At 45.9% G+C, this 27,331-nt stretch overlaps 1 protein-coding gene across 1 annotated transcript in view; it reads right to left on the bottom strand.

Moving 5' to 3' along the window:
- Positions 1-27,331, bottom strand: part of ALK (ALK receptor tyrosine kinase) — a 732,337-nt gene that overhangs the window by 104,136 nt on the left and 600,870 nt on the right. Inside the window, exons 7-8 of the mRNA XM_003827145.4 lie at positions 23,789-23,920; positions 21,345-21,445 (exon numbers count right to left, since the gene is read on the bottom strand). Coding sequence (XP_003827193.2) covers positions 21,345-21,445; positions 23,789-23,920 — 233 coding nt within the window. The remainder of the gene's footprint in view (positions 1-21,344; positions 21,446-23,788; positions 23,921-27,331) is intronic.

The following is a 27,331-nucleotide window of genomic DNA, read 5'->3' as shown; positions in this document are numbered from 1 at the left end:
TGGAATTCTCCACTGAAGTTTCAAGGACCTTATCAGAGACTCAGCTGAGTTCAGCCTGGTGAGAAGAGCTGGATGCCCACCACCTGTCTCATCAAGAGGCTTTCAATGAAGTGCAAGTATCCTATTTCCTAGGATAACTGAATGAATCTGTTAATTTTTTTTTCTTGGGCAGGGACAACTGATGGGCAGTTTTGGAACTTTGTTCTGGTTGATGTTATCATCCTACCTTTCACAAGATTCTGCCTGTAAGGTGATATCAAGATCAGTGGGGTAGTAAATGAACTTCCTAAAGAGTAGCCAAGGATTCTTGCCTGTGGCCCCAATTTACTTTGTGACCTTGGACAAATGATTTTGTGACTCAGTTTCTTTTAGTGATTTAGGTATAATAGATTTTTATCTCTTCCCCAAAGACTCTAATAATCTCATTTGAATGGTGTCATGTCACATGTCAGCTAACTAAAGACCCAATGACTTGAAACCTGTGGCCATTGGCAGGCAAAGGCCAGACAAAAATCTACATATCAAGATCTTTTAATATGGGCATCTTTCGAAGAGGATGCCCATTTCGCCAAAAGGAAGTTACAACTGTGTTTTTCATTGTGTCTTTATTAAAAGTTTCTGTGGCATTGTTCCTAAACATTTGAAAGAAAATTGTAACTAATAACCTTTCTAAGAAAGTTTAAGTACGATCATATTCAGAGGTAGGACATACTATAAACAAGGTTTCTGGTCTTTGTGTTTAAAATGTCTTTGTGTTTAAAAACCTAGGACGACTATATCATATCATTGCCTAAAATAATCCTGTAAGAAAAAATGGTGGTTATTGTAGAAAGAAAGGTAAAATATGTCTTATGGCAAACTGGCAGTTTCATCAGAGTAAAGGTACCCCCTTTTCACTGATTCTCTCTGAATACCTGCTTCTTTGTAAATTACCACTCCTTTGTCTTCCAGTCCTTGATACATGGTTGCCTCACAATTTGATTGAAGAGGTTAAGAACCATGACTCACCGCAGCCCCAAACTTCCCACTTTCTTGCATACAAACCCTTCACTAATAAGGTCACACCAGGGCATTGGGGCCCCCAGGGACTGATCTACTTCTGAGTCCCTGGACCTTGTAAGCCTGGTCTATAACCACAGACACTTCACTTATACCTTTCCCATTTCTCCATATCCTGGGTAGCAAATATGCATCTCCACTGAGACCTCCTAGGATAAATGAATGAATCTGTTAATTTTTTTTCTGGCCTCACTTAGCTTTCTTGTACCAGCTGGATGCCATGATTGGAAATTTCAACTCTACCCCTGCTAACTGTAAACCCTTTCAGCTCTCAGCCCATGCCATGCAGTGCCTAGCTTGGGATCATGATGCTTTCTCCTTTTGCTCCTTGGCTGAAGAATATTGCTAATTTGAACTTCCATGAATCCAGACTGTTGAGTCTCAATGCCCTGGATGTGAGGTGGTACTTGTTCATTCTCTCTTGATTTCCACAGTTGATTTCCGGACACACATAGTACAATGGGTGTTTCAAACTCTCCTTCGCATACTGACACTCTCACCCCCTGGTTCCCACCTCCTAATCCACTGATTTGATTTCTACTTTACTGAGAAAGATCTACTATGTCAGGTACAATCTCCTTCAGTCCCCTTCTCTCTTTTTTGTGGGCCAAGTGTTTATTTATCCCCCTTTCTTTTCCTTTTCTCTCTTACAGGAAGCTGCATCCTTCACTGTCTTCCACGTTAGCCCTGCTCATTTTCTCTCCCCCAGTCCTTGCTCTTTTAGTTACTGCCCTCCTTTCCCTCCTTTCCCCAGCATCTCAGAGTCAATCTTTTGGCTCCTTTGTCTACAAATAAGATCAAGGTTCACCCATTCTGGAGAAATATCCTTTATTTCATCCTCGGGGCTCCTCTGGCTTGTAACCATTTCTTTGCCCCATTCAGATGCTCCCATCTTGAACAGCTGGGATGTAACTGCTGCCGCTAGTTCCTTGTTGCTCATTCTCTCTTTAAATTCTTTCAACCTGGTTTCTAGATAATTTTCTCATTACTCTAGCAAAATAGAGTACCCATGTCCTTTATAACTCTTTGAACTCTTCAGAGTCTCCTAAAGTGGCTCTCCCTCTCCACTCTTTCTCTCTTCTGAATTCTCTTGTATATTTCTATCACATTCTCCTGTTGATCATGCTCATCTGTGACTTGGGCTCAACAACTGTCAATGGTTTCTCATGCCCTATCAAAAATTATGGCATTTACATTCCTCTATTATCTCAGGAAATCAACGTTTTCATCATTCAACAAATATTTATTAAGCACTTATGCTGGGTCACATGAATTCTCCATTTCAGAATGGTCTAAGACCTCTAGAATCAGAGAGTTCTGAATTCAAAATCTGTTTTTACCACTTTGGCCTAGTTATTTAATCATTTTGAAGCTCAGTTTCCTATTCTCTAAGATGAGAATAGTTTTATCTCTTATAGGGTTATAGGGACTGTTAACTGAAATAATAATTGATGTAACAAAATATTAAAAAGGCATTTTGGCTGAAGCATGGAGGCAGTGGGTGCTGCATTTCAAAGGGAAGTGTAAGAGCACAAGGTTGCAGAACTTTCAAGAGAGGTGGATAAAAATGAATGACATAGTTCTTAACCCTTCACTCATACTTTGCATATTGCAAAATGCTGGAGGTTGACTATTAGGAGAGAGTTTTTGGAAGGTGCTTTTGGCATACCATGAGTTCCACTTCACTCTCCTGCTAAGAAGAAGGTGGGAAGGGGGTTCCATCTTTATCTCAAGTCAAGAGAGAATGGTTTTATGATACCACATCAAGGACTTGATACTTACCCCTGCAGTTTTGGAAACACGGTGGATTAGTGTCTGTCTCCTACCTGGAAGGTCTAAAGTTTGAACTAGGGGCTGGCTAGCTGCTCTGATGGCAGAACAAGGCAAGGTGGCAGCACTGGGTGGCCTGCACTCCCAGAGTTTGCTGGGGCAGAAATGCATGAGTGTTGCATATGGGTGGGAGGAGAACCATGTATAGGGGAGCCCATGCAGGGTCACTGTAGATCTTGCCTAAGAGGAAGGTAAATAGACAATAGTAGGAAGAAGCTGCCGGTATCTTGAGATGCCCAAGAGTGGAGGAAGGTGGAAGTTACCACCTATAATAGAGATGCACATACCCGGCCGGGCACGGTGGCTCACGCCTGTAATCTCCCCACTCTGGGAGGCCGAGGCGGGTGGATCACTTGAGGTCAGGAGTTTGAGACCAGCCTGGCAAACATGGTGAAACCCCGACTCTACTAAAAATACAAAAATTAGCCAGGTGTGGTGGCAGATGCCTGTAGTCCCAGCTACTCAGGAGGCTGAGGCTGAGGCAGGAGAATCCTTTGAATCCGGGAGGCAGAGGATGCAGTGAGCCGAGATTGTGCCATTGCACTCCAGCCTGGGTGACAGAGCAAGACTCTGTCTCAAAAAAAAAAAAAAAATGCATGTGCCCTAAGTCAAGGTGAAAAATTCTAAGCCATGGTGGAGGGGATGAGGAGAAAGGTGGATCTACAAAGGAACCCCAAAAGCCCCTGTGTAAGAAACAGTAAGCCTTGGACATTTGTCACATCCAGAAAACACCAATGCAAGATTACCCAACAGTCTCCAATAAGAACTTTCTTGCTCCCCTGAAATCCTCTCTCTGTCTATGCTTACAACCCCAACAAGTCAGAAGTCAACAAGATGACAGAAGAGGAGGAGAGGTTGGGTGGAGAACTAGAGAGGCCACTGACCACACCCTTTCTCTCATTTCAGGCTTTCCATCTGCAATAGGACCAAGTTTGGAGGCGGCAGGAGAGGGCAAGAAGTGATGACTTTAAAGCAAGATTGAAATTGTGACTGGACGAGCATGCTGATTACTAAAAAGCCTGTGTTTTGCATTTTTAAGTGACTGAAGAACTGTCTGCATTACCTTCCAGTGACCAGAGAAGTAGTCTGTCAGTTTTCACCTAGCAACCCACACAAGGAAGCTGAATGAATGCGGGTTCCAGACTCCCCTACACCAGTCTACTTGCCAGATTTGCACCTGACTTGCATTTCTCTGCTTCTATACTTTTTATTCTTTCATTTTCTCTACCTGCTTTTTCCTTCTGTCTTCTTAAAAAATGAGATCTCTTTCCTTTTCAGGAGGCCTTTTTCTTTTCATCCATCTCAGAAACGACTTCTTCCTCCTCTTAAATCTTCTAAGGTTATTGGGACCTGCTGCCTTGTCTTCTCTCTCTACCCTTGGTCATGAATTCCTTCAAGGCAGGGACTGTCTTATTCATCTTATGTTCACAGTGGCTGTCAAGCAAGGGCACATTGTAGGAACCAATCAATGTCAGCATGAATAAAATTGCATATCTATATAGGGAGACACTCTCATCTTTGCCAGGCTTTCCTCTTAGAGGTAGTCAATCAACTTTCCATCCTAGGAAGCTCCTTGGCACTTTCTTACATTCTATGGGTCAGGGACCAGGGAAGGGGAGAGGTTCCTCACTTTCCAGCCACTTGGCTATATTCTAAACTGCCCCCTCCTCAGCTGCTCCCTGGAACTTTGCAGTTTAAAGTAGAGTCTGCTGATGGTATGAGCATGTCAGCAAGATGCAGCCCTGTCTTGTCTATGCTGGGACCAGGGGCCAGCCAGCAGCTGAACTCTCTCCATCTTCCTGTTCTGTGTTTTAGGCCAATCAGGCCGGGCAAAAGAGAGAGAACTGGACTGGCCACCCAGGGATGGTGTGAAGGCTATGGCATCCTTAGCCTTCTGAGGCAATCCACCAGGATCCTTCCTGGGATTAGTCCTTAAGGGAGATCATCATCTACTCACTCACAGATAGTTACTGCACTCCTACTCTTTGCTGCATACTCTGTTCTTGAAGATGAGCTCCTGCCCTCATGGAGCTTATCATCCAGCCAGGAAGATAGAATTTAAACAAATGATTACAAATGTTCTGATTGTAGCAAAAGGTGAAGTAATTGGAGCCACTTGACAGTCAGGACATACGATACAAGATAATCGAGGCAAGACACATGACATCACACAGTAAAGACTTAGGTCCAGACAGCCACTGGACCCAACTGTTCAGAGCTAGGAACAAATAGGAGAATTAAAGAATTAACTTCCGGCCGGGTGCGGTGGCTCACGCCTGTAATCCCAGCACTTTGGGAGGCCGAGGCAGGTGGATCACCTGAGGTCAGGAGTTCGAGATCAGCCTGGCCAATATGGTGAAACCCTGCCTCTACTGAAAATACAAAAATTAGCCGGGTGTGGTGGCAGGCACCTGTAATCCCAGCTACTTGGGAGGCTGAGGCAGGAGAATTGCTTCAACCCGGGAGGCGGAGGTTGCAGTGAGCCGAGATTGCGTCATTGCACTCCAGCCTGGGGCACAAGAGCAAGACTTCGTCTCAAAGAGAAAAAAAAAGAATTAACCTTCTTTCATCTTATAATGATACCTCCTATGTTTATAGCAGAAGACACTCAACTACAGCCACAACTCAAGCCAAGGCATGCACTGTCTGAGTTTCAACAATGTCTCACTCTAGGAATAGATGCAAAAGGCCTGGAATAAGATTGCAAACTGGCAGTCAGTGAATGGCTAGCAAATGTGTATTTTTTGGCCATTTTTGTTCATCCACTGAGTGTTCAGTAAGGGAGTATATCCAGGCAGATGTTCTTCCTCAGGATATAAGCAGTCCACTGGCTAGCCATAGGCAGAAGAATGAAACTGGATCCCACCTCTCGCCATATACAAAAATTAACTCAAGATGTATTAAAGACTGAAATGTAAGACATCAAACTATAAAAATCCTAGAAGAAAACCTAGGAATAACTCTTTTGGACATTGGCCTAGGCAAAGAATTTATGACTAAGACCATAAAAGCAAATGCAACAAAAACAAAAATTGACAATGGGGACCTAACTAAAGAGCTTCTGCACAACAAAAGAAACTATAAACAGAGTTTATAACAGCCCACAGAATGGGAGAAAATATTTGCAAACTATGCGTCCAAGAAGGGATTAATATCCAGAGCCTATAAGGAACTTAAACAAATCAAGAAAAAACCAAATAACTTCATTAAAAATAACACCTTTGCCCTTTGTCTGGGCAAAGGACATTAATAGACACTTCTCAAAAGAAGACTTACAACCAGCCAATACACATATGAAAAACTGCTCAACAACGCTAACCACCAGAGAAATGCAAATCAAAACCAATGAGATACCATCTCACACCAGTCAGAATGGCTATTATTAAAAGGTAAAAAAAGAAAAGATCTTGGTGAAGATACATAGAAAAGAGAATGCTTACACACTGTTGGTTGGAATGTAAATTAGTTCAGTTGCTGTGGAAAACAGTATGGAGATTTCTCAAAGAACTAAAAACAGAACTACCATTCAACTCAGAAATCTCACCACTGGGTATCCACCCGAAGGAAAATAAATCATTTTACCATAAAGACACCTGCAGTCACATGTTTACCGCAGCACTATTCACAATAGCAAAGTCATAGAATCAACCTACATGTCCCTCAATGGTGCATCGGAAAAAGAAAATGTGGTACATATATACCATGGAATACTACAGAGCCATAAAAGAGAAAGAAGTCATGTCCTTTGCAGCAACGTGGATGCAGCTGGAGGCCATTATCTTAAGTGAGTTTATGTAGAAACAGAAAATCAAATACTGTATGTGCTCACTTATGAGTGGGGGCTAAACAATGAGTCCACATGGACTTAAAGAAGAAAACAATAGATACTGGGGACTCTAAAAGGTGGGAGAGAAGGGGGAAAAGGACGAAAAACTACCTACTGGGTAGTAAACTCACTATTTGGGTGATGGGTGCAATAGATGCCCAAACCCCAGCATTATGCTATTGCATAACGTAACAAACATGCATGTGTATCCCCTGAATCTAGGAAAAAAAAGATACAAGCAGTCCAGAGCCTATGTCTTTCCCTTGGCCTACTTCTCACCTGTAGTTATAATCGTAGTTTCTTCCACATTGTGCCTCTAAGAGCCAGTCAGTGGTTTCCTGCTTAGAGTGTGGTCCTCAGACTGGTAGCGTCAGTGTTACCTGGGACCTTGTTAGAAATGCAGAATCTGGCCGGGCGCGGTGGCTTGTGCCTGTAATCCCAGCACTTTGGGAGGCTGAGGTGGGCAGATCACAAGGTCAGGAGTTCTAGACCATCCTGGTCAATATGGTGAAACCCCGTCTCTACTAAAAATACAAAAATTAGCCAGGTGTGGTGGCAGGTGCCTGTAGTCCCAGCTACTCAGGAGGCTGAGGCAAGAAATCACTTGGACCTGGGAGGCGGAGGTTGCAGTGAGCTGAGATGGTGCCACTGCACTCCAGCCTGGGCAATAGAGCAAGACTGTGTCTAAAAAAAAAAAAAACAAAAAAAAAAAACAAAAAAGAAATGCAGAATCTCTGGCCTGATGCCAAATCCCTGTCCCTGTGCTCCTGTGACTCATCCCGTGACCTTTCCAGAATGCACTGGAACCACCTGCCCTTTGCATCAACATTCATTCTTCAGTGGCTTGTCAAACCATCCTCTTTTCTTGTCTGCTGACTATGGCATAATTTGGAGTCTGTGCTTCAAGGCCAATGTGTATTAACTGTGTGACCTTAAGCCAACCACTTACCTCCTCTGAACCTGTATTTTGTTATAGACAAACTTGTGATAATAACCACCACCCCGTCCCTGCCTGCCTCAAAAGGGGATTATGAAGTATGAGATGAAGAATGTGGAAGTAGAGCTCCTGTGATATTGTGAATGACATGGTGAAACCAGTGGTTTTCAACCTGGGGTGCAAATTAGAATCAGCTTTCCAGACGACTAATGTCTGGGCACCACTCCAGAGACTCTGATTTAAGTAGATGTGGGTAGGTCCTGGGCATCGGCAGATTTTAAAATTTCTCCACGTGTTTCTAAAGTGCAGCCTGGGTGGAGACCTCTGGGGAGCTGGGTTACTTAGTGCAGGAAGTGCCTGACCCTCTCAGTGAGGGGTCCATTTTCATCTTGGACTTTGAGTAAGAGGCAATTCTTAATAACTTACAAATGGCTTAAAATGTGCCCACCATCACCAAGGTGTAGAGGGGGCGATTTTCCTGCAGCAGGGAGTCTGCTGCCGTCAGCTAAGGGCCTTCTTGGGGCTGTTACATCGCCTCTAGAAAAAGACAGAATAACCGAGAGAGAGAAAAAGAGAGAGAGAGAGAGTGACAGCGAGAGAGACCCGGTGAGCAGGAATGACCCGAGGATGTATACGGGGCTAGAACTACCCTCTTGGACCTGCAGATAAGGTTTTTTACCAATTTCTTAATTAGAAGACCTGGAGGCCTGGTATCAGTTCTTACTGAGTATTCCTTGTTGATTACATGTGTCTAACATTAGACAGCACTCACTGTATGTGGTTCCTAGAGCAGACTGCAGGCTCAAGTCCCTCTCAAAGACCTTCATTTCCCTTACACAGTCCTTGGTTAAAGAGGTCCCTTGATATCATTTTATGTAAATACCCATGCCAAGTATACCCAGCTTGATCTTGGCAGTCAAGGTTCTGGTCCAAAAACACCCTTAGAATTCCATCTTAAGACCTATTTCTATCTGGGTGGCCTACAGCAGAGGTCCTCAACCTTTCTAACACCAGAGACCAGTTTCGTGGAAGACAACTTTTCCACAGACCAGGGGCTGGGGGTTGGGGGGTAGTTTCAGGATGATTCAAGCACATTACATATATCGTGCACTTTATTTCTATTATTATTACATTGTAATATATAATGGAATAATTATACCACTCACCATAATGTCAGATCAGTGGGAGCCTTGAGTTTATTTCCTGCAGCTAGACAGTCCCATCTGGGGGTGATGGGAGACAGCGACAGATCATCAGGCATTAGATTCTCATAAGGAGCACACAACCTCGATCCCTCGCATGCGCAGTTCACAATAGGGCTCGCACTTCTATGAGAATCTAGTGCCACTGCTGATCTGACAGGAGGCAGAGCTCAGGCAGTAATGTGAGGGATGGGGAGTGGGTGTAAATACAGATGAAGTTTTGCTCACTTGCCTGCCACTCACCTCCTGCTGTGTGGCCTGGCTCCTAATAGGCCACAGAGCAGTACTGGTCGGTGGCCTGGGGGTTGGGGACCCCTGGCCTACTGGATATGAAGTCATTTGTTAATTGACTCTTTACTGAATGCCAGGAAGCTGAACTAGGCGCTTGCACGTAGGCTTATCTCACTGTATACTGACAACATCCCTTCGTGTAGATATTATTCCACCCATTTTTCAGATGCAGAATTGAAGGCTTAGAGACGTTAAGTCAGTCACCCCTGGGCACTAAGCCCACAGGCTGCAGACCTGGAGTCCACACTATGCTCTGTGTTCTTTCTACCATACATGGAGTGCAATGCCCATGTAATATATTATGGTACTCCTTAAAGCTTTGGGGGCATATTGCAAAGATTTTCCAGATCTTTGTTGCCCAGTGTGTGGTCTTTGGATCAGCAATGCGGGCGCTACCTGGGAGCTTATTAGAAATTCAGGGTCTCAGGGCCTGCCCCAGCTCTTCTGAATCAGAATTTATATTTTAACAAGATCTTATCCTAGAAATACTTTCGTGCTGGAGAAATTAGGGAGCTAGTGAATTTTAATGCATTTACAACCACTGTCCTTACCAGACAATTAACAGTCGTGTGTGTGTGTGTGTTTGTGTGTGTATTCACACAAATATGGGAAATCTGACACAAATTCTAAATTATATTTATGGGAAATAACACTTGCTGATGCCAGTAACAATAAAATTTTGATCCTTCTAGACACATCCTAGTAGATATAGGTTATAAATGGCAGTGTTTGACTAATAAACTCTTTTATATGCAGACAGCAAATGAGACAAGTGAGTAGAGACAACACCAGGAGTACGCCACCAGCAATTATATCTTCTGGTTCCAGCCAGCGCTTTCACAAGGGCCATTTTTTCCTGCCTCTCGGAAGGGACTGATAGACTTTCCAATTATGTGGTACCAGTGTTTGTCATTTTATTAATTAAAGTCCTGTATGTAAAGCCGGAACGGCATTGTGGCTAGGCCTAATGCTATTATTTCTCTCATGGCCCATTCCTCCTCCAGAGGTAATTATTGCAATTTTGTGTCTTGAATATGCCCCATGTTTGCTATGCATACCTCGTGGCAGCTTCAGGACAATCCCTTCAACCCACAGAAAATACTGTGTGTTCAAAAGCCTGCAGCGTTCAAAAGAGACTCAGTGACATCAAATAATATCTATTCTGCATGCAACACCCCTAAATGTAGGAAATGCTCTGAGGGGGGAGGTGCTATCTTTCTTCAAATTTCTGAAGACCTGCATGAATTCCAATAGTAGAGACAAAACCAAGGCTAGATGCTGTAGTGTGTATTTCACTTCACGAGAAGGAAACACATTTTTAACAGAGATGCTCAAAGATGAGCTTGCATGGTGGGGGTACTCCCTGGGTATTCCCCATCCAGTCTCTGTTGAATGCCTGGGATTGGAATTGTCATCAGGAACATCTCTGTATGGGGGTTAAGGCTCTCCCTCAATATAGGGTGCCAGAGGGTTGTAATTCTCAGTGTGAACCGGTAATTTTGACTTCCCTGGTTTCAATGTGGTATCTTCTTAACTTCAGCTGAGAATACTGACTCACTGCAAAATCCAGTGTTTTTGTTCACCATCTTCTAGTTCACCTGGAAAAATGAAACACCAACTCTCTAGCTATAAATAGCCTAATGACAAATCAACCCAGCACAGCAAGAAGCTGGCCAGATGCAGATTTTTGATAACAAGGAAATAAAACATGTTTCTGGCAAATGCTTGCAATTATGGAGGCTTAAGAAATGCTGGATTCCTGGTCTTGCAGGATACTTAAAAGATCACGATCCTTCCTGAAAATACCACTTAATGTCTCCTTTCTGAGGGATTATGTAGAAGCCAGGGAACCCCAGTGGACATTCATATGCCCTCTTTCTAAAAACATGAAGGCCACATACAAAAATAATCACCTTGAGATCTCTGGCTGGTGAGGTTATAAAGTTACAAGGTTTTTTTTTTTTCTTCTGTGGTCTTTTCTTTCTTTTCTAATTTTTTTTTTACAATGAATATCTGACTTTTGATAACTAGAACAAAAACAATGAAATTAGAGTGTGCAGCTTTTAAAAGCATGTTTATGAAGACTAATATTGATATGGGAAAATGTAATGTTAAATAAGAAATAAGACACAGGATGTTTATATTTATATTATATAAACCCTTTCTCTATAGCAAAGCTCAAATCTAAATCTATCTGTCTGGAAGGAAATGTACCAATATCTTTGGGGGGTAAGATTTTGGGCAATTTCAATTTTCTTCTTCATACTTTCCTGCATTTTCCTAACGTTCTACAATGAACATAAAGTTCTTTTATAATCAGAGAAAGCAATAAATGCTATATTAAAAAGGTGGTGAGAGAGGATTCTGATGTTGGAAAACAGTAAAAGCTAGTACTATGTTTTTACCCACTTCAGGGAGAATCAAGTTATTGTGCCTGTACTCTAGGCTTTGTGAGGGAGATCAAGGGAAGGTGGGAGCTTCTGTGGAATACGGTGGGACCGTGCTGTGAACGGAACGCATGCTTTGGTATCAGAAAGAATGGTCTGTTTTTTATGTATCACGTAATATCTCAGAGCTTCAGCATCTTCTTCCGTCAAGTGGGGTCAACAGTACCCTGCTTAGATATTTATTATGGGGCTTTAATAAGATTATATGAGACCAGTGCCCAGCTTAGCGAAGACATTTGATAAATGTTAGTTCCTTTCTCCTGCATGGGAAAGAGCAGGCAGGGGACACTTTGTTAGAGATAAACAGTTCACAAAAAACAGAATACGACAGGGTGAAAATGCTGTGTTAAAGTTTCTGTCTAGTTTTTTTTTTTTTTGTTGCTGTTTTTTAATCTTCTGGGTTCCCTAGAGAATTATCTTTCCAGGCTTATGGGGAGAAAAAGATGGTATTTTCTTCAGTCACACTGTCATGGTGTGATCCTGGGCAAACGGCCTCCTCTGTGTCTCAGTTTCTCTGTGTATGATGGAGATGACACTGAGGAGTAGATTTGTAATCTGACTGCTGGGGAACAGGATGATTCTAGGCAATGAAACTCCCGCAGCCTTCACGGACACCACTGGAAAAAGTAGACGTGGGGCACAGGAGCATCTGCAGGGGGCCCAGAGCCCTCTGGGGAGTATTTTTCCCTGATAGCTGTAGAGAGTGTGTGCTCTCAAGGGGGTGTTCCCCCATATATGGGTGACATGAATGTGTTGCAATGACCACTAGTGGGAGCCAGAGAGGTCTGTGATTAACATACAGCTTTTGAATGGGAACCAAGTCTGTGCCAAGTGCCAAGGAAGATCCTATTTACACCCAGGGGCTGAGACAGTGATTCTTCCTAGACCTCAGCTTCATCATGCAATGGGAGAGGTATTAGTTGTGAATGGCTCAAAGGTATTACATTAATTATGTCTGACTGCAGTTACAATTGCTGTTGATTACTGCAGGCATTAGCAAGTGCTCTGGCAGAGTCGACCACTTAACAGGCAGTGGTGATAGAATGCTGGGCTCCAGTGGCTTCCTAGCTCTAGGTGCTGGGGTAAGAATGACTTTGGCTCAGAAAGCTCAGGAAGGTGTCATTTGTTGGGTCCTCGAGACTCATTGAGGAGTCTTCTTGTTCACTCTCATCCTGGACGAGGGTTATGCTTGCAACCGTGGGGGGTGGGGGTGGGGCTGCATAATTAATTAATTAATTATCAACGAAGTGGGTTTATTGGGCATGTCCTGCTGGTGCTAATGTGGACACTGTGTGAAATAACGCTCCCGACCTGCCCACGTGTTGCTGATTGACTGAGAGGAGAAATCAGAACACAAGCAGTGGCTGAATTTATGCAGCAGCAACTTCCTCATGCCTGAGTAACGTAAGATGAGGGATCATAATAATAATAATTGCTGCCATTCATCAAGCTTTGCAGAGAAGACAAAGGCTTTTCACATTTTCCTCTGATCCTGGTAACAACCTCATGCAGCAACTAAAACAGGTTTTTTGTTGTTGTTGTTTTCTCAAATTAAAGGAAGTCACTTGCTTGAGGTCATATGGCTCCTCAGTGGGGCAGAGCTGGGATCTAAACTCAGGCCATCTAAGTCAAATCCAGTATTTATAGATTTGGTTGGGGAGTTGGGCAGACCTGGTTTGAATCATGACTCTGCCTCTAGCAGGGTGACTTTGGGCAGTCACTTAAACTCTTTAAGCTCCAGTTTCTGTATCAATAAATGGGGGTAATAATTTTTTATAACAAGATAATGTAGGTGAAATACTTAGCATAGTGCCAGCCTTATACTAGGGAATCAATATTTGAAAACTACATCCTTAGTTGGCTTTACCGATACTAAGGGTCCCTTCCTCCAGCACTGGACTAAGTGAAGGCTTCTTTCTACTAGGGTGCAAAGAGCTAGGGTGTTTGAAGGCCCTCATTAAGAATAATGGCTTGCTTTTCAGCATAATACAGCCAAGTGATTTGTAAGTGACCTGAAGACCAGAAGTTTTCACACTGAATGTAAGTGTTCTTAACTTTTCTGTAGAATAAACACCCCAAAGAGATCCCAGATTCCTGTGGGCTGTCTCCCCGCATGGCTGGCCACACGGCAGGTTTGAAATCAATACTTGCTGGTTCACCACCTGACTGTGGACCCTCAGTGCCCCTCCCTCGCTCATCCCTCCTGCTCGGGGTCCGTGTGTGCATCCAGCCAGTCAAGTGCCTTGTTGCCATGGCTCAGGGGCTCATCAGAACAGGGAAGATTTTATCCACTCACAGGGTAGCCGTGGGAGGTGGAGAGACTCTGTAAGCTTTGACACACAGGGGATTCTCATTACACTGATGTTATTACAGGTGTCCGGATGGTTGTCATTAGAGACTGGAAGTGGGGCCCAAATCTCTTACTCATGTAGAGAGCCTTTGGAAAAAGCCATTTGGAAAATGCCTCGAGAACCACTGCAGCTTCCTCCGTTGTATTAGAGGCCCTTGCCCTCTAACACAAAGTTGCGGATGCCTAGACCCCAGCTAAAGGCTTTCTGAGGTTACTGTCTCCATCACCAGCAGTGTTAGCAGCTGCCAGGGCTCAGCCCTCCTGAGGTTTCAGCACCAGGGTGAGGGTGACTCATGGGGTAGATGAGGGGCAACCATAGTTGAAGGTGACTTCAGCGCCAACCAAGGCAGAGCAGGTGCTCTTCAAAATGCACCATCTATGAGCCTAATTGTGACCTAGGGGATAGAGTGAGATCATAAAGGTGGGGAGGCCTTGGGGCTTCCAAGAAAGGCAGTGAGGGTGGGAGCTCTTCCTCTGGGCTTCTTAGAGTGAGGGCACATATGCTGCTCAGCTCTTCCTAGGGGTACCCAAAGCCAAAGGGCAAACAGGGTGTAGCTTCCTGGAGTGTTAGCCACTCAATAGTAAATAATGAGGCATGTTTTTGTGTCCAAACAAATAGATATGTTAAGGAATAAAATACAGAATTGACATTTAAGTTAAACAAAGGGGTTTGTAAAAGAAAAGTCAGGCTTATGATGTTCTGCTCTGGGCCGTGTCACCAGACTTCCTCCCTGCCTTGAGTGACCTTGTTGACGGCAGCTGTCCCACTCCCAGGAGCTCCCCTGGGGAAAGTGGAGATGCTCTTGCATCTGGAGGACACTGTGGGCCTTGCTGGCCAGCTGTGTGTGGTCTAGGTTCCTTTCCTGAGCCTTCTCTCATTTGTAAAAAGGTGACAATATCATCTTCTCTGGGGGATGGGGGCAATGTGGGGGAAGGCCCCTCTGTAAACATGTTGGGACTATATCAAGGTATGGGGTTATTGTTCTGTGTAGGTGTCTGCTGATGAGGCAGTGGAGCAAAGGGACTTTTGGCAGATTGGAGGAGGGAGCTCCCATGCCCATGCTGGCTGGGGAGAGGAGCTGGTGGAGATGGTGGACGGGGTGGCAGGGCCCCCTTTGCTGCTTTTAAAGCATAAACTTCCTCTGACTCCAGCCACTGAGCTGGGCAACACCCCTCTCCACTGGCAATAGTTGGGAGAGGGGTGTTGCCATATTGCCAGGCTACCCAGGGCAGGGCAGAGGCCAAACCCTCCAGATTCAGGCTCCTTGGAGAAGGCAGGTCTCAGAATCATCACTAAAGTCAGATAAGAAGATAATAATAGTAATGGCTACAACAGAGTAGCAGAAACCACAGCTTCCATTTTTAAGCACCTAATTGTGTCTAGATTCAGGCTGGGCATGTTTCATATCTCCTCTCACTCATTTCTCCTGACAGCCCTGGAGAGGATACTGAAGCTGAGAACAGTGGGTGGCTATACTCAAGGTCTCCAGGCTAGAAAGTGGGGGGCTTCCTCCAAGGGCTAAGGGACTTCAAGCCCTGTCCTTCCCACTGCACCACGTTGCCTCGGTGATGCTCCTTTTGCACTGGCCCCACATGGCCAGCTGGATTCTTCTGGTCACAGGAGATGGCGTGGCTGTTGGGCTGTGGAGCAGGAGGGAGGCAGCTCTACCTGGAGCCACCACCCTGCTCCGACTTGCTCTAGGTATCAGCATTACCCTGTGGGAGCCAGAGGAGCCCTGTGCTTTCTGATAGGCCCAACATTATGTCCTCCTGGGCAGAGAGTGGACAACTTAGAGGGATCATATGCTAGCTTGGGGTCCTGACCGTGGTCTCCAAAGCAGGAAGAGGAGTGTGCAGAGAACAGCATGTGTGAAAACAATCCCCAGCCAGACTAGCTGGATCTGCTCTTAATTTAGGCAAACACTGACTCCTAGAGCTGGACTTGCTTTCTCCCAATTCAGGCACATTCTGTCACTGCAGAGATGTCACAGCATCAGATGAGATGGGGGTTGGACATCCACAGGAACTCTGCCTGATGAGTATCTTGGTCCCCAAATACCTGACCAAAGGGACTTGGGCTTAGTGAGGGAGGTAGAGAAAACATTACCCTGGAATCCCTCTAGCTTGGTACTGGTCCCCAACTATTTACAAGAAGGGTTTTACAAACACCACAAAGTGTAGCATTGCTTGGCCATGCACAGGCAGAGAGGCTGGTCCCAGGTGGGCTCTGAGAGGGGCTTGCTTGTTCTTCTACCAGTCAGCCCAGAGAGGGGAAGCGTGCAACATTCTTCTCCCTAGATGGTCATCTGTTCTATGCAGAAGGTAAACTGGCTCCAGGAAATAACAACTTTATTTGCAATCAAGCCCATGAGGCCTCCTGGAATGGCTTCTCCTTCCTGATTTGCTAAAGTAAGTTGGATCACATGGGGCCGAGAATGAGGCCCACCCAATGGACAAACTCCATTTGAGTCCTGTAGGTGAGTGGCAGTGTCCCCTTGGTGGCTCAGGAGTTAGACCCAGTGACTACTTCCAGCCTGTGGAGAGACGAAGAGGAGAACTCTTTGTTTACACAATGGGGTAGGATTCTTTATCTGCCTGCAGAGACGAGGTGGTGGGGCTCTGAGTTAGGTGACAGTAATGCCAGTTCTGATGCTTTTGAAGCTCTCATCAACTCTCCCCAAGTTGAGAAGGTTCCATCTGTCTCCAGCAGGGCAGTGTGACAGGAAGAGCATGAAACTCAGAATCATAAGATCTAGGTTTGGTCTTGTGTTTATTAGCTGTGGGTCTTGAGGTGAATTTCATGATCTGGATGGGGAGCCCGTGATGCATAGGATCTGCTCTGGAAAACGAGTTGAATTCAATAGTTATGCTCATCTTCTTTGGCTCCTGTCGCGAGTTTGGTGGGGGCTGATAAAGGAAGGTCCCCTTCTGCTTTTGTTTTTCCTCGAACTCATGCCATCTGATACTAAGTTTTCTTACTCTTATCCTCCTTTTCTTGACTTTCCACAGAAGATTTTGTCACTGAGTTTAACAAACTTTAAAAACACAGCAGTCAGAAAAGTTCCTCTCTTTTTCCCATCTTCAGAGTCTTATTTGCCTGCTGCCGAGGTCGGGGGCAAGCTTCAATAAGCCCAATCAACATAGCCTGCCTCTCGGCTTCCCTGCTTCTGCGTCACACTGAGAGGCTGGAGGGAAGGATAAGCCTGTTTCCCGGGATGATCACCAGCACCCTGAAAAGTCTTACAAAATCAATCAGAGAGCAATTTACAGAAAAATTCCCTGCCTTCGGGTGCCTTCCTTTGAGAAGGGCTTCAGGGACGGATGGCCAAGGTCAACTCCAGGGGCCATGGCGTCTTCTCACATCCCTCTGGGCTACATTTGCTGGTTATAATGACACAAAGGATGGGTCCCCTTTTCTCCAGGCCCACGTAGACCTGGAAGGGGCCCGCTGGTCACCTTCTGCCTAGATGACAGCAGCTCCCCACAGCTAATCCAACCTGATTCCTTTTATTGCTAGAGGTGACGTCAGGGGTGGAAAGGTTCGGCTGTGTCCCAAGATCCCAGAGGGTGTGTGCACGCATGTGTGTATGTGTGTGTGTGTTTGCGTGTACATATGTATGTGTGAGAAGAGGGGAGAGGCAACTGCAGCTCTGGCCAGGTAGGAAAACCAGCATTGAGGAACTGACCACCACAAATTGGGGGGATCCCATCTCATTTTTGGATCAAATTGCACTTCTGTAGCTCACACAAGAAAAACTGCTTCTATGCCTTGGAGGGGAAAGAAAATGAGGAAAGTCCACTTTTTCTCCTTGCAGGCCCAGAAGGCCTGAGAACGTAGTTTAAATTATTCTAGTCACAGGCAGGCTATTCAAATAAAATAGAATTTCAAACCACACGGGGCTTGTTGAGACATTCAGGCTGCTGGGGTGTGTGAAAGGCAGGGGGCTGGGGTGGTGTCAGCCGCCACTCTGCCGTGCTCTTTATTACCAGCGGCTGCAATGCAAGACACATCCGCGGGTGTCTCAAAGCCGAGGCGGATTCGAGCAGGTCTGACAGCAAGTGAGCACATGAAAGCCACTGCAAGCCTTCCCTCCCCGGTGGCAACTTTAATTATTTGAACTGGAGCTCAGAAAAATAAAAATAACATCAGAATATATTGTAAGTGGCTCCCCAGTTTCCAGCAGAGAAGAGCTTGTGGCGGAGAGGAGGAACACAAAAAGAAAACCAAAACCACAACGTTCTTTCTTGTTTGTGGCTGGGCGAGGCAGAGGTCTTTAAATATTCATGCCCCGTGTGTAACTGTGCAGAGAGATAGGAGGCAGCCGTGGTAGTCAGCAAGAGCAGGCTGCAGGAGCCTGGAGGGAGGAGGTGGGAGTGGGGCAGGCTTCTGGAATGCCCTGGAAGTTAGATTGGCACAAAGGCACACTGTGGCTATGCCTCCATCATGGAGGGCTCCTGACCTGGTTTCATGTGCTCTCCCACCCGCTTCTCTTCTCCCCCGCCTCCATCATTTCTCATCCCTTTTCTGACTCATCTTTCTAAAAGACAAGTGACATCACGCTATTTGGGGCCACAGACAGGAGGAAAACTCTCTGCATGGGCTCAGAATGAATTTCAGTCACAATTGGCAAGCACACCTACGGCCAATAGCTCTGAAGTTTCAGTGCACCTCCAAATCACCAAGGATAGGGTTTAAAAATGCAGAGCCCTGGGCCCCACTCTTAGCGATGCCATTCAGTAGGTCCAGGGTGGGGCATTTATTACATTTTCCAGGTGAATGTAACTGGTGAAATACAGAACTACTGGTTAACTCACTTTCTAGACTTTGCAGGAAGTTCTCGAAGATGACACCAGTTCTTCTCTGGGAATCCATTGATGATTGTGGTGTCTTGAGATAGTGTACAATGACTTTAACTTCCCGGAGACCAGGACTGAGCTGGGTTTGAAGAAGGTCCTTCGTTGTAGGCATCAGCCTCAGGGCTCAGCTGGACCAGTCGCCAGTCCCTGTGGGCCTGATGCTCATCAGAGTCCTGTCCCCAAAACTCTGTCTAGTGTCCACCTTTCTGCACTCGGGCCCCATAGGCAACAGAGGCCCCTGTAGGGTTGGTGGGGTTTGAAAGCCCTGAGTGAACCTCACATAGTCCCCCAGAGAAATGCAATATCCATTTTTTTCTGCCACTGGGGTTTAGCCTGCCCGGGAGGAGGAAATCAACTTCCTGCATTCTGCATTTAGGATTCACATAAAATAAATGGTAGGGCTTACAAATCAGGAAATGCATATTTCTATTTTGGTTATTTATTTTCCTGATAAAAACATTTCTCCCAACATTGGGAATTCAAAGACCCATCAGCATTAGACAAATGGTCTGAAAACCTGAATGTGAAATCATATGAATATATATAAATATAAATAATGTGAGTGTGGAATGGACTTATTCCCTTCCTTTCATTATGCCTGCTGAGCCAAGTTCTGGAAAAGGGCAGGAAATAGCAGAAACAGCCCAGAGCAAATTAGACTGCAGGAAAAATAAAACAGGCCAGTAAAACAAAACACCTGTTTAAGCTATTGATCAACTCAAAGGTTATTAGAGAAATGATGAAGTATTAGAATAATATCATTTGTACCTTGACATTTCTTTTTCTGAAATTTGGCTCATATTAAACCCAGCGAAGAGTAAATTTAAAGACCAAATGCTCTTAAGGATCCTCCTGTCCTCTCCGGTGGGCCAACCATCTGTCTTCATTTATATGTTCTCTCAAAAAGCCTTCCTTTCTAGGTACCTGCTCTCAGACACCTGAGAAATATCAGCAATGACTGTGTAATTCCACCATCTGCATGAGATAGCATGGTTTCTCAAACACAATTTAATTTAATGAATCTATTTATTTGTGCTCAGAATTCTTCCAAAAAGGATTTAAGGTGGTTCACAGAGATACATAAAATCTAGTAGGATAGCATAGCCTAGAAGAGGGTGAGAAGGAAGTGGTGAATGTCGAGTTATAAAATCAAACCAGGAGTAAGCTGCTACAAATTGCATATCACAAAGTCCCATTTGCTTGCCAAGTGGAGCCTTGGTTTTAATTTAACCACTCCTCGGATTAAAAAATCATTTCTACATCTTTTCCATTCTTATTTGTTTTCTGTCTGTGAGTTTTTATTTTATGAGAAACTCGAGGGGCTTGAATCTGCCTGCATCCCTTAGCAGGGGCAATCCTGTTGTCTGTCCCTCTGCTGGCCACAGAACCACCTCCCTGGGATTTCTATTAGCCGCAGAAGGAGAAGTGAATCTGGTCAGTTTCACAATGTCTACAACTTGACAGGAAACAAATTGCTCAGAGGGTGCATAGCTATTCCTGAAACTGAGCCAGACAGGAATTTCTCCTGTGAGTGTCCAGAACAAGATGACTGGCCAAACCCAAACTACGTGTAGGTTTTCTACTACATGCAAGATGTTGATGCAGGTGCAGTGAGGGAGTACAAAGAAGCACAAGACATGGCCTGCTCTCTTGGAGCTTACAGTCTGATTTCTGGCTCAAGTTCTCTTCCTCTTCCCCCAGTGTCCTTCTGAATGTCGATACAGTGTGCTAGGCACCCTGTGGGCTAAATACTGCAGTGCTTACTTTGTGCCCAATGCTCTTCCAAGCCCTTTGGACATTATCTATTTAATCTTCACTCTTCAGGATAGGCACTATAAATGTGTTCACTTTCCCAGTGAGGAAACTGAAGCCCCAAGAGGTTAATTAACTGCCCAAACAAACTATACAATCAATCAGTGGTGGAACCCGACTTGGACTCAGAAAGTTGATTCTAGAGTCCATGAGCTTAATCACTGTACCATGTTGGGGTCTTAAGTACATTTCTTGGCCCCTAAAGAATATGACTGTATGCTAAGGAACAGGGCGCCAGTCCCCCCACCCACACACCAATGAGATAACAGCATCAGGAACCATTTGAGAGAGTAGCTTTGGAGGTACCTCACTGAATGCCATTGATGTCTTAGTGAAATTTATGTAAATCAAATTTTTGAGGATGTATAGTATTTACAATGTATTACAAGAGCTCAATATTTTTAAAAAGGATTCTGTAGAAAGTCTTTTGTAATCGTTGTCACTCTCCCTTGTTATGCCGTGGAAAATCTCTTCTGGGTTTGATTAAATCATGGTTCTACTGCAAGTAGTTCAGTGCAGCTGAGTATGGCTGTTTAAGGCATGATTCTCTGTAGATAGGGCTTTACCATGTTGATGGACATGCTCTGCCTCGAAGATGGCAGAGGTGGCCCTCTTGTTCTCTCCCCAGGAGAACGACCAGCCCAGCCAGCTAGGCTACTTTCTTAATCTGGGTTCCGGAAGTGACAAGAGGTGGGAGGAGAAATTAGAGAACTAGAGAAACATTGAGACTTGCCTCACATGGAGAGCTCTTGATCGGTGCAGGAAACGTAGCACTGGTCACTGTAGCACTTTCAGAAGTGGGGACATCAGTGGTACTGAGCAATAGAGCATGGTCTAGGAGAGAGGAAAAGAATCACAAGCACGCCATTATCAGGAACTGGGGGACCAGGGGTGCAGGGTTAATGGACTGTGCACAATTCTTATCTAGCCTAGGGATATCTTTGAGGAAACAGGTTTCTGGCCTGCAATGGAGAAGAAAGCCCACCTGTCAACAATTTCTTTTTTTTTTTTTTTGAGACAGAGTCTTGCTCTGTAGCCCAGACTGGAGTGCAGTGGCACGATCTTGGCTCACTGCAAGCTCCACCTCCCAGGTTCATGCCATTCTCCTGCCTCAGCCTCCCAAGTAGCAGACTACACAGGCGCCTGCCACCATGCCTGGCTAATTTTTTGTATTTTTAGTAGAGACGGGGTTTCACTGTGTTAGCCACGATAGTCTCGATCTCCTGACCTGGTGATCTGCCCGTCTCAGCCTCCCAAAGTGCTGGGATTACAGGCATGAGCCACTGCGCCTGGCCAACAATTTCATTCTAAACTGCCTGTGAGGTCCCAGCACCATCATCTGGGCTACCACATCCCTGATCTTCCAAGGTCACCAAGTTTAGCCCATGGCCCAGGACTAGCCTGAAGCACACTGGCCTCCCCAGCTCCACCCTCCCCATTTTCAGTCATGCGTGGCCTTCCAGTGGTTTCTGCGACCTTCACTCTCTTCTCCCCTGTCCAGAACCCAGGTCGTCCTGTGCCCCTGCCCATGAAGACTCACTTCTTATATTTTCTAAGCATGGCTCTGCCTGAAAATCTGGGAGAACAGGGGCTCCCATCCGCACGTGGTGGTGGGAAGAAGCATCTGCAAACTTTCAGGGTCTGCAGAGCATTTTGTAGGTGGCCGGTGCTGTGGTATGAGTGCCACTGTGAGCTCACAACACTTTAGGGGGCCACAGAACCCCAAGCATTATACTTTAGTCTTTCCTTTCTACCTTTCTGCCTCTCTCAGTAAAGGCTGTTATTAAGTAACAAATTCAGGTGGGTCAAGGGCAGAGTAACTAAGAGATCTCAGCAAGCATGAGGGAGATTCAAGGAGCTGGCATTGTGTGACTGGGGACAGAAAAGCCCTCATGCAGGCAGGCAGGTCACAATTGTTCCCTTCAGATTTCTGAGGGGCTGCCTTGGTGGGAGAGGGGGTAGTTCAGTTCTGTGGGGCTCCAGGGGGCAAAAGCCATGATAAATGAGTAGAAGTCATGGAGAGGTGGAGCTTGCCTCCAGGTAAGGAAAACTAATCTGTGATTGAGAACAACAGCATGTCTGCTCTAGGAGGCAGTGGGAGCCCTGTCACTGGCGGTATTCCGCAGGGCTGGATGCTTATTTGCTATGGGTGCTGTAGTGGAAATTATCAGACTGGGAACAGAGACATGAAGGGCACATCCAGCTTGGAACTCCATTTCTCTCCTCTGCGTCTTTTACAGACAGAATGCTAAGAAGGATGCTGCTGCATGGTGGGGAGTGAGCCAACTCACTGTTCAACAAATAAGCATTGGAGGGTCTCTAGTTCCATAGAAAGAAGGCAAATGAAGAGGACAGAAGGAGAGAGACCTTCCCACCCCATCAGCCCTATGCTGCAGAGAGGTGGGCACCAGGGCCTGCCCGGGCCCCACCACTAGGGACAGCCCCCAAGGCTGGCTAGCCTGGCCTCTCCAGCAGCCTAACGTTGGGAGCTCTGCTGGCCATATAGACCCTCTGTGATCCCACATCCTGCCCAGCCTGGTGTCTCTGAGTCTGGAGTCAGCTTACCCAGGAGGGGCTGGCTATCTCTTGGCTGCATGGAGGCCCTTTGCTCTCTGCCAGACACGCAGGGTTTGTGGGGAGGATGGACCCCGGAGAGGGGAGGACAGGCATTACTACCTTAAATCAGGGGTGAGGTGGGGGGATGGCTGGAGAGGCTGTGCTGCAGGGAATGGACCATGGACCGGGTATAGGGTGAGGCTCCCTGGGCACAACCCTGGGGCAAATGACACAAGGCCTTGCTGTGCCTCAGTCTCCCCAGTCATAAAGAGGGCTATGGCTTTCCCTACCTCTCAATGAATTATGTGCCTGACACATAGGACGCCCTCAGCACATACTTGTTGATGGAAAGGATTATTATCGTTGTTGCTATTATCTTTTTGTTAATCCCTCCTCATGGTTCTTATTTTAAGTAACCAAAGGTGACATCTATCTTGGCCAGATTTAATCACTCGAAAGCCCAAGGTGTGAAGAGGGAATTGTGTGTGAGCGCTCTAGGCAAGCTTTGGTCAGACACCCGAGCTTGCCCTGCAGGTGGGGTGAAGCCCAGCCCTGAGTCTCCCATCTGTCTATGTGGGCATGAAGATGGGCACCAGAGAGAAGGCAGGAGAGCAGTAGTACCTTGGTGGTCCTGGAACCGGGCATCCTTTAGGGTCCTGACCTGCCATTGAGGAGTGTGGGGTGACAGTGTGCCTTGGGTCCAGCCACAGAAGCCATCTTCAAAGTTGCAGTAAAAACCGACAGGCAGTTTCCCTATGGAGAGAGCAGAGAGGCACAGTCATTTTCAGGATCACTAAAGGCAAAATATGCCAATGCCAAGTCGAATTAGCCAGGCATGACCAAATTATCTTCATTAGTAATATAGCTCCCCAGCCAGAATGCTGGATGACTAATGACACTGATTATAATGAAGAGAAGCCCCCAAGCCCTAACTGATGCCCGTGCTGGTTTACAGTTTTCTTATCTACAGAAAACAAAATAGGAAAAATAACTCTTCAGCATGGGTGTTGTTAGTCCAGTTGTATATCTGACAAAGCAGAGGCTCAGAAATGTGAAGCAACTTGACCAAGGTCACACAGCTAACAGGTAACCCAGTTAGGACTCGAACCCAGGTCTTCTGCTTCTAAATTCTGCACTCTTTATACTCATCCACCATGAATGTGACCCCAGGAGAAGCCACTGTATAGCTCACTGCATTTCTAATGGTTGATACAATGTCCAGACTGTGGTGGTGGTTGTGGTAGTGTTGGCTGGGAGTTTGTCTGGGTCCATCAAATTACCTGTCTGCAGAGACACATATTGCTCAAAACTTTCCATTTGCTTTCCTTTATCTTCCAACCCCCTTGCAGTTAAGTGAAGACATATGATGTGCTCTGGCCAATGAAATGTGAGTGGAAGTGATGTGTCTTCTCTGAATTAAGGCTGCTAAAAGCCCTTGTGTAAATCTTTGGTCTCTCTGTTCCCTTGCTGAAACAACCAATGAAAGTTCTTGTTCCTAAGGGTGACACTGTATTGATGGAGGAGCCTCTGCCAGCCTGGGTCCCTGAGTGATCCTGTGGAGCAGAGGCCCCTCCCACCCACACCCTCATTGGATGGGTACTGTAAATGTTATCCCAAGCCACTGAGATATGGGGTTTATTACTGCAGCATAATCTAGCCTGTCCTGATCAAACAATCCCAGTCATTGGGGCCTCTTTATATCATCAGTGGGCTCAGCACAAAGGGCACGTCATCTTTTTCTCTACATCAGACTGATCTCAGGTCCTATTGAAGAGGTGACAGTCAGCTTTCTAGACTGTATATTTCCCAACGGCCCACAGAAGGAAGAGGAAAGGATAAGAGGGTGAAGGAGAGAGCTCACTTTCTCCAGCTCACTCTGAGCATGGCTCCAGGAAAGGCACTCAGCCCTGAGGAGCTAGTGGGCTATTCCAGGCGATTCTGATGGCCCCCAACACCTCCCAGCCTAGCTGCAGAGAAGCCTGTGTCTCCACGTGGGAGGAAAGAAGCTCTCTAGCTGAGACCCACAGCACTGCATGTCCTTCCTCTGTCTCAGCCTTCTTGGCAGCAGCAGGCTGACAAAGAGGGCCCTAACGCTTCCTGGCTGTGACAACACCTTAGTGAATTATTACTCATTTCCCCCAGATTCTCTGTGCATTTCACACAGAGGCAGAATTATAAATTAAAACAGGCTGTCACTGACTTTGAACATCTCTTCCCATTTATACCCCCCTGAAGAAATCATTTCCCCCTAAGCCCCACATGTTTCTATGATTAAAAATCCCAAAGCTAAGAAGAACTTTCTGTTTTATTTTTTATTTCCCCCTCAAGGGATCCCACATCTACTTCTCTTGCAGAAACCAACTGGTGGAAGTGACCTTCTCATGGAGTGTCCTTCACAAGTGAGTTTTAAAAACCAAGGCCCGACAGGGCACGGTGGCTCACGCCTGCAATCCCAGCACTTTGGGAGGCTGAGGCAGGCGGATCACCTGAGGTCAGGAGTTTGAGAACAGCCTGGCCAACATGGGGAGACTCTGTCTTGACTAAAAATACAGAAATTAGCCGGGTCTGGTGGTGGGTGCCTGTAATCTCAGCTACTCGGGAGGCTGAGGCAGGAGAATCACTTGAACCCAGGAGGTGGAGGTTGCAGTGAGCCAAGATTGTGCCACTGTACTCCAGCCTGGGCGACAAGAGCAAAACTCCATCTCAAACAAACAAGCAAAAACAAACAAACAAAATACCCCAGGGCCCATGATGGAAGATTCCAGTGGGTGATGGATTCCTGGAGGAAGGAGGAGGCCGGCCTGAGGTGGGAGATGCACTGTACGTCACTCCCTCCTTACCCTTTTAGGAGGCAGAGGGAGAGAACTGAGCCTGGATCATGGGTATTGTTAGCACAACAGCACTGGAATCTGGACATATGGGCTCTAGTTGTAGCCTCACCACTTCCTGCTTTGTGACCTTACAAAAGTCACTTCTTCCTTAGAGCCTCAGGTTCCTTATTTGTAAAATGGGGCAATATTAGTGTCTATTTTACTGAGCTGGTTTGAGGATAAAGTAGGGGAGAGAGTGTGGAAACACTTTGTAAACAGCCAGAGAGGTGCAAATGTAAAGTGGTGGTAGTGTTATTAATTGCCATTCACACCTAACTTGGAGCTAGTTCATCAGAGTATGGCTGAAACTGACAGCAAGTCCCTGCCTGGCTCTCTGGAAATGCCTGTTGGAGGCTGCATATGTGATAGCTCTGCCTATGCCTTTCAGCTGGACAGAAGAAAGCCACTGAAGAAAGCCATCAGCATTCTCTGTCTCTGGAATCCCATTCTTGTTTCAGCTTGGCATAGAATCCAGGGTGAGCTGGGAGTGGAAACCCCTTTTCTTTCTGGCTGATTCAATAACGGGAGAGGAGGCAGGCAAAAGAGCAAGACAGGCCAGTGGACAATTGATGTGGCAATTAAAACCCCTAAGGGAGGAAGGAGAGCTGAGGATTTCCATGATTGTAAACTCATCAGGGCAGCTTGCTCAGCCAGAAGCCACTCCTGAGGAAGCTGGTGGGTTAAGGTTAAGAGTCAGAACAAAGACCCTTGTGGATTAGGCTGCAACTGGGAAATCACCACTAAGGCCAATTGCTGAGCAAAAGGTTGGCCTGCAGGATTGGGTCTAATGGTATCAACTCATCCTCTGATCATCCTTTTCTCATTCGCCCCAAGCTCCTACTCAGTCAGCACACTGGAAGACTTCAAAACTTATTTGCTGAACAAAATGGGAGTGGGCTCAATCCTCTAACTCTTTACCACTCAAAATGTGGTCCAGGGACCAACTGTAGCCTCATCACCTATGAATCCGTAAAATGTGTGGAATCTCAGGCCTTGCCCCAACCCACTGAATCAGAATCTGCATTTTTAAGAGGCTCCCCTAGTGACTCCTGTGCACCTTAAATCTGGAGAAGCACTGTTCTAACCAACCCCCTTCTTGGGCTGTAGCCAGTTATTTCATTGGCTGGATGGCCAAATCGCGCTGTGGGTAGGTCAATCAATCCTGCAACATTTGGCAATTATGACACCTGATTCCACTCTAAGAGAGACAAATTGGTACAGTCATGGAGCTGTGACCTCAGCAGCAGCTGTGGGAGCTGCCAAGTATAAACTCCAGGCCAAATGACACTACTTC

Source organism: Pan paniscus, chromosome 12 (assembly GCF_029289425.2).
Source record: "Pan paniscus chromosome 12, NHGRI_mPanPan1-v2.0_pri, whole genome shotgun sequence".
In the NCBI taxonomy this organism is placed as follows: domain Eukaryota; kingdom Metazoa; phylum Chordata; class Mammalia; order Primates; family Hominidae; genus Pan; species Pan paniscus.
Note: the sequence above shows the minus strand (reverse complement) of the source record. Positions and strands in the feature narration are given on the sequence as shown.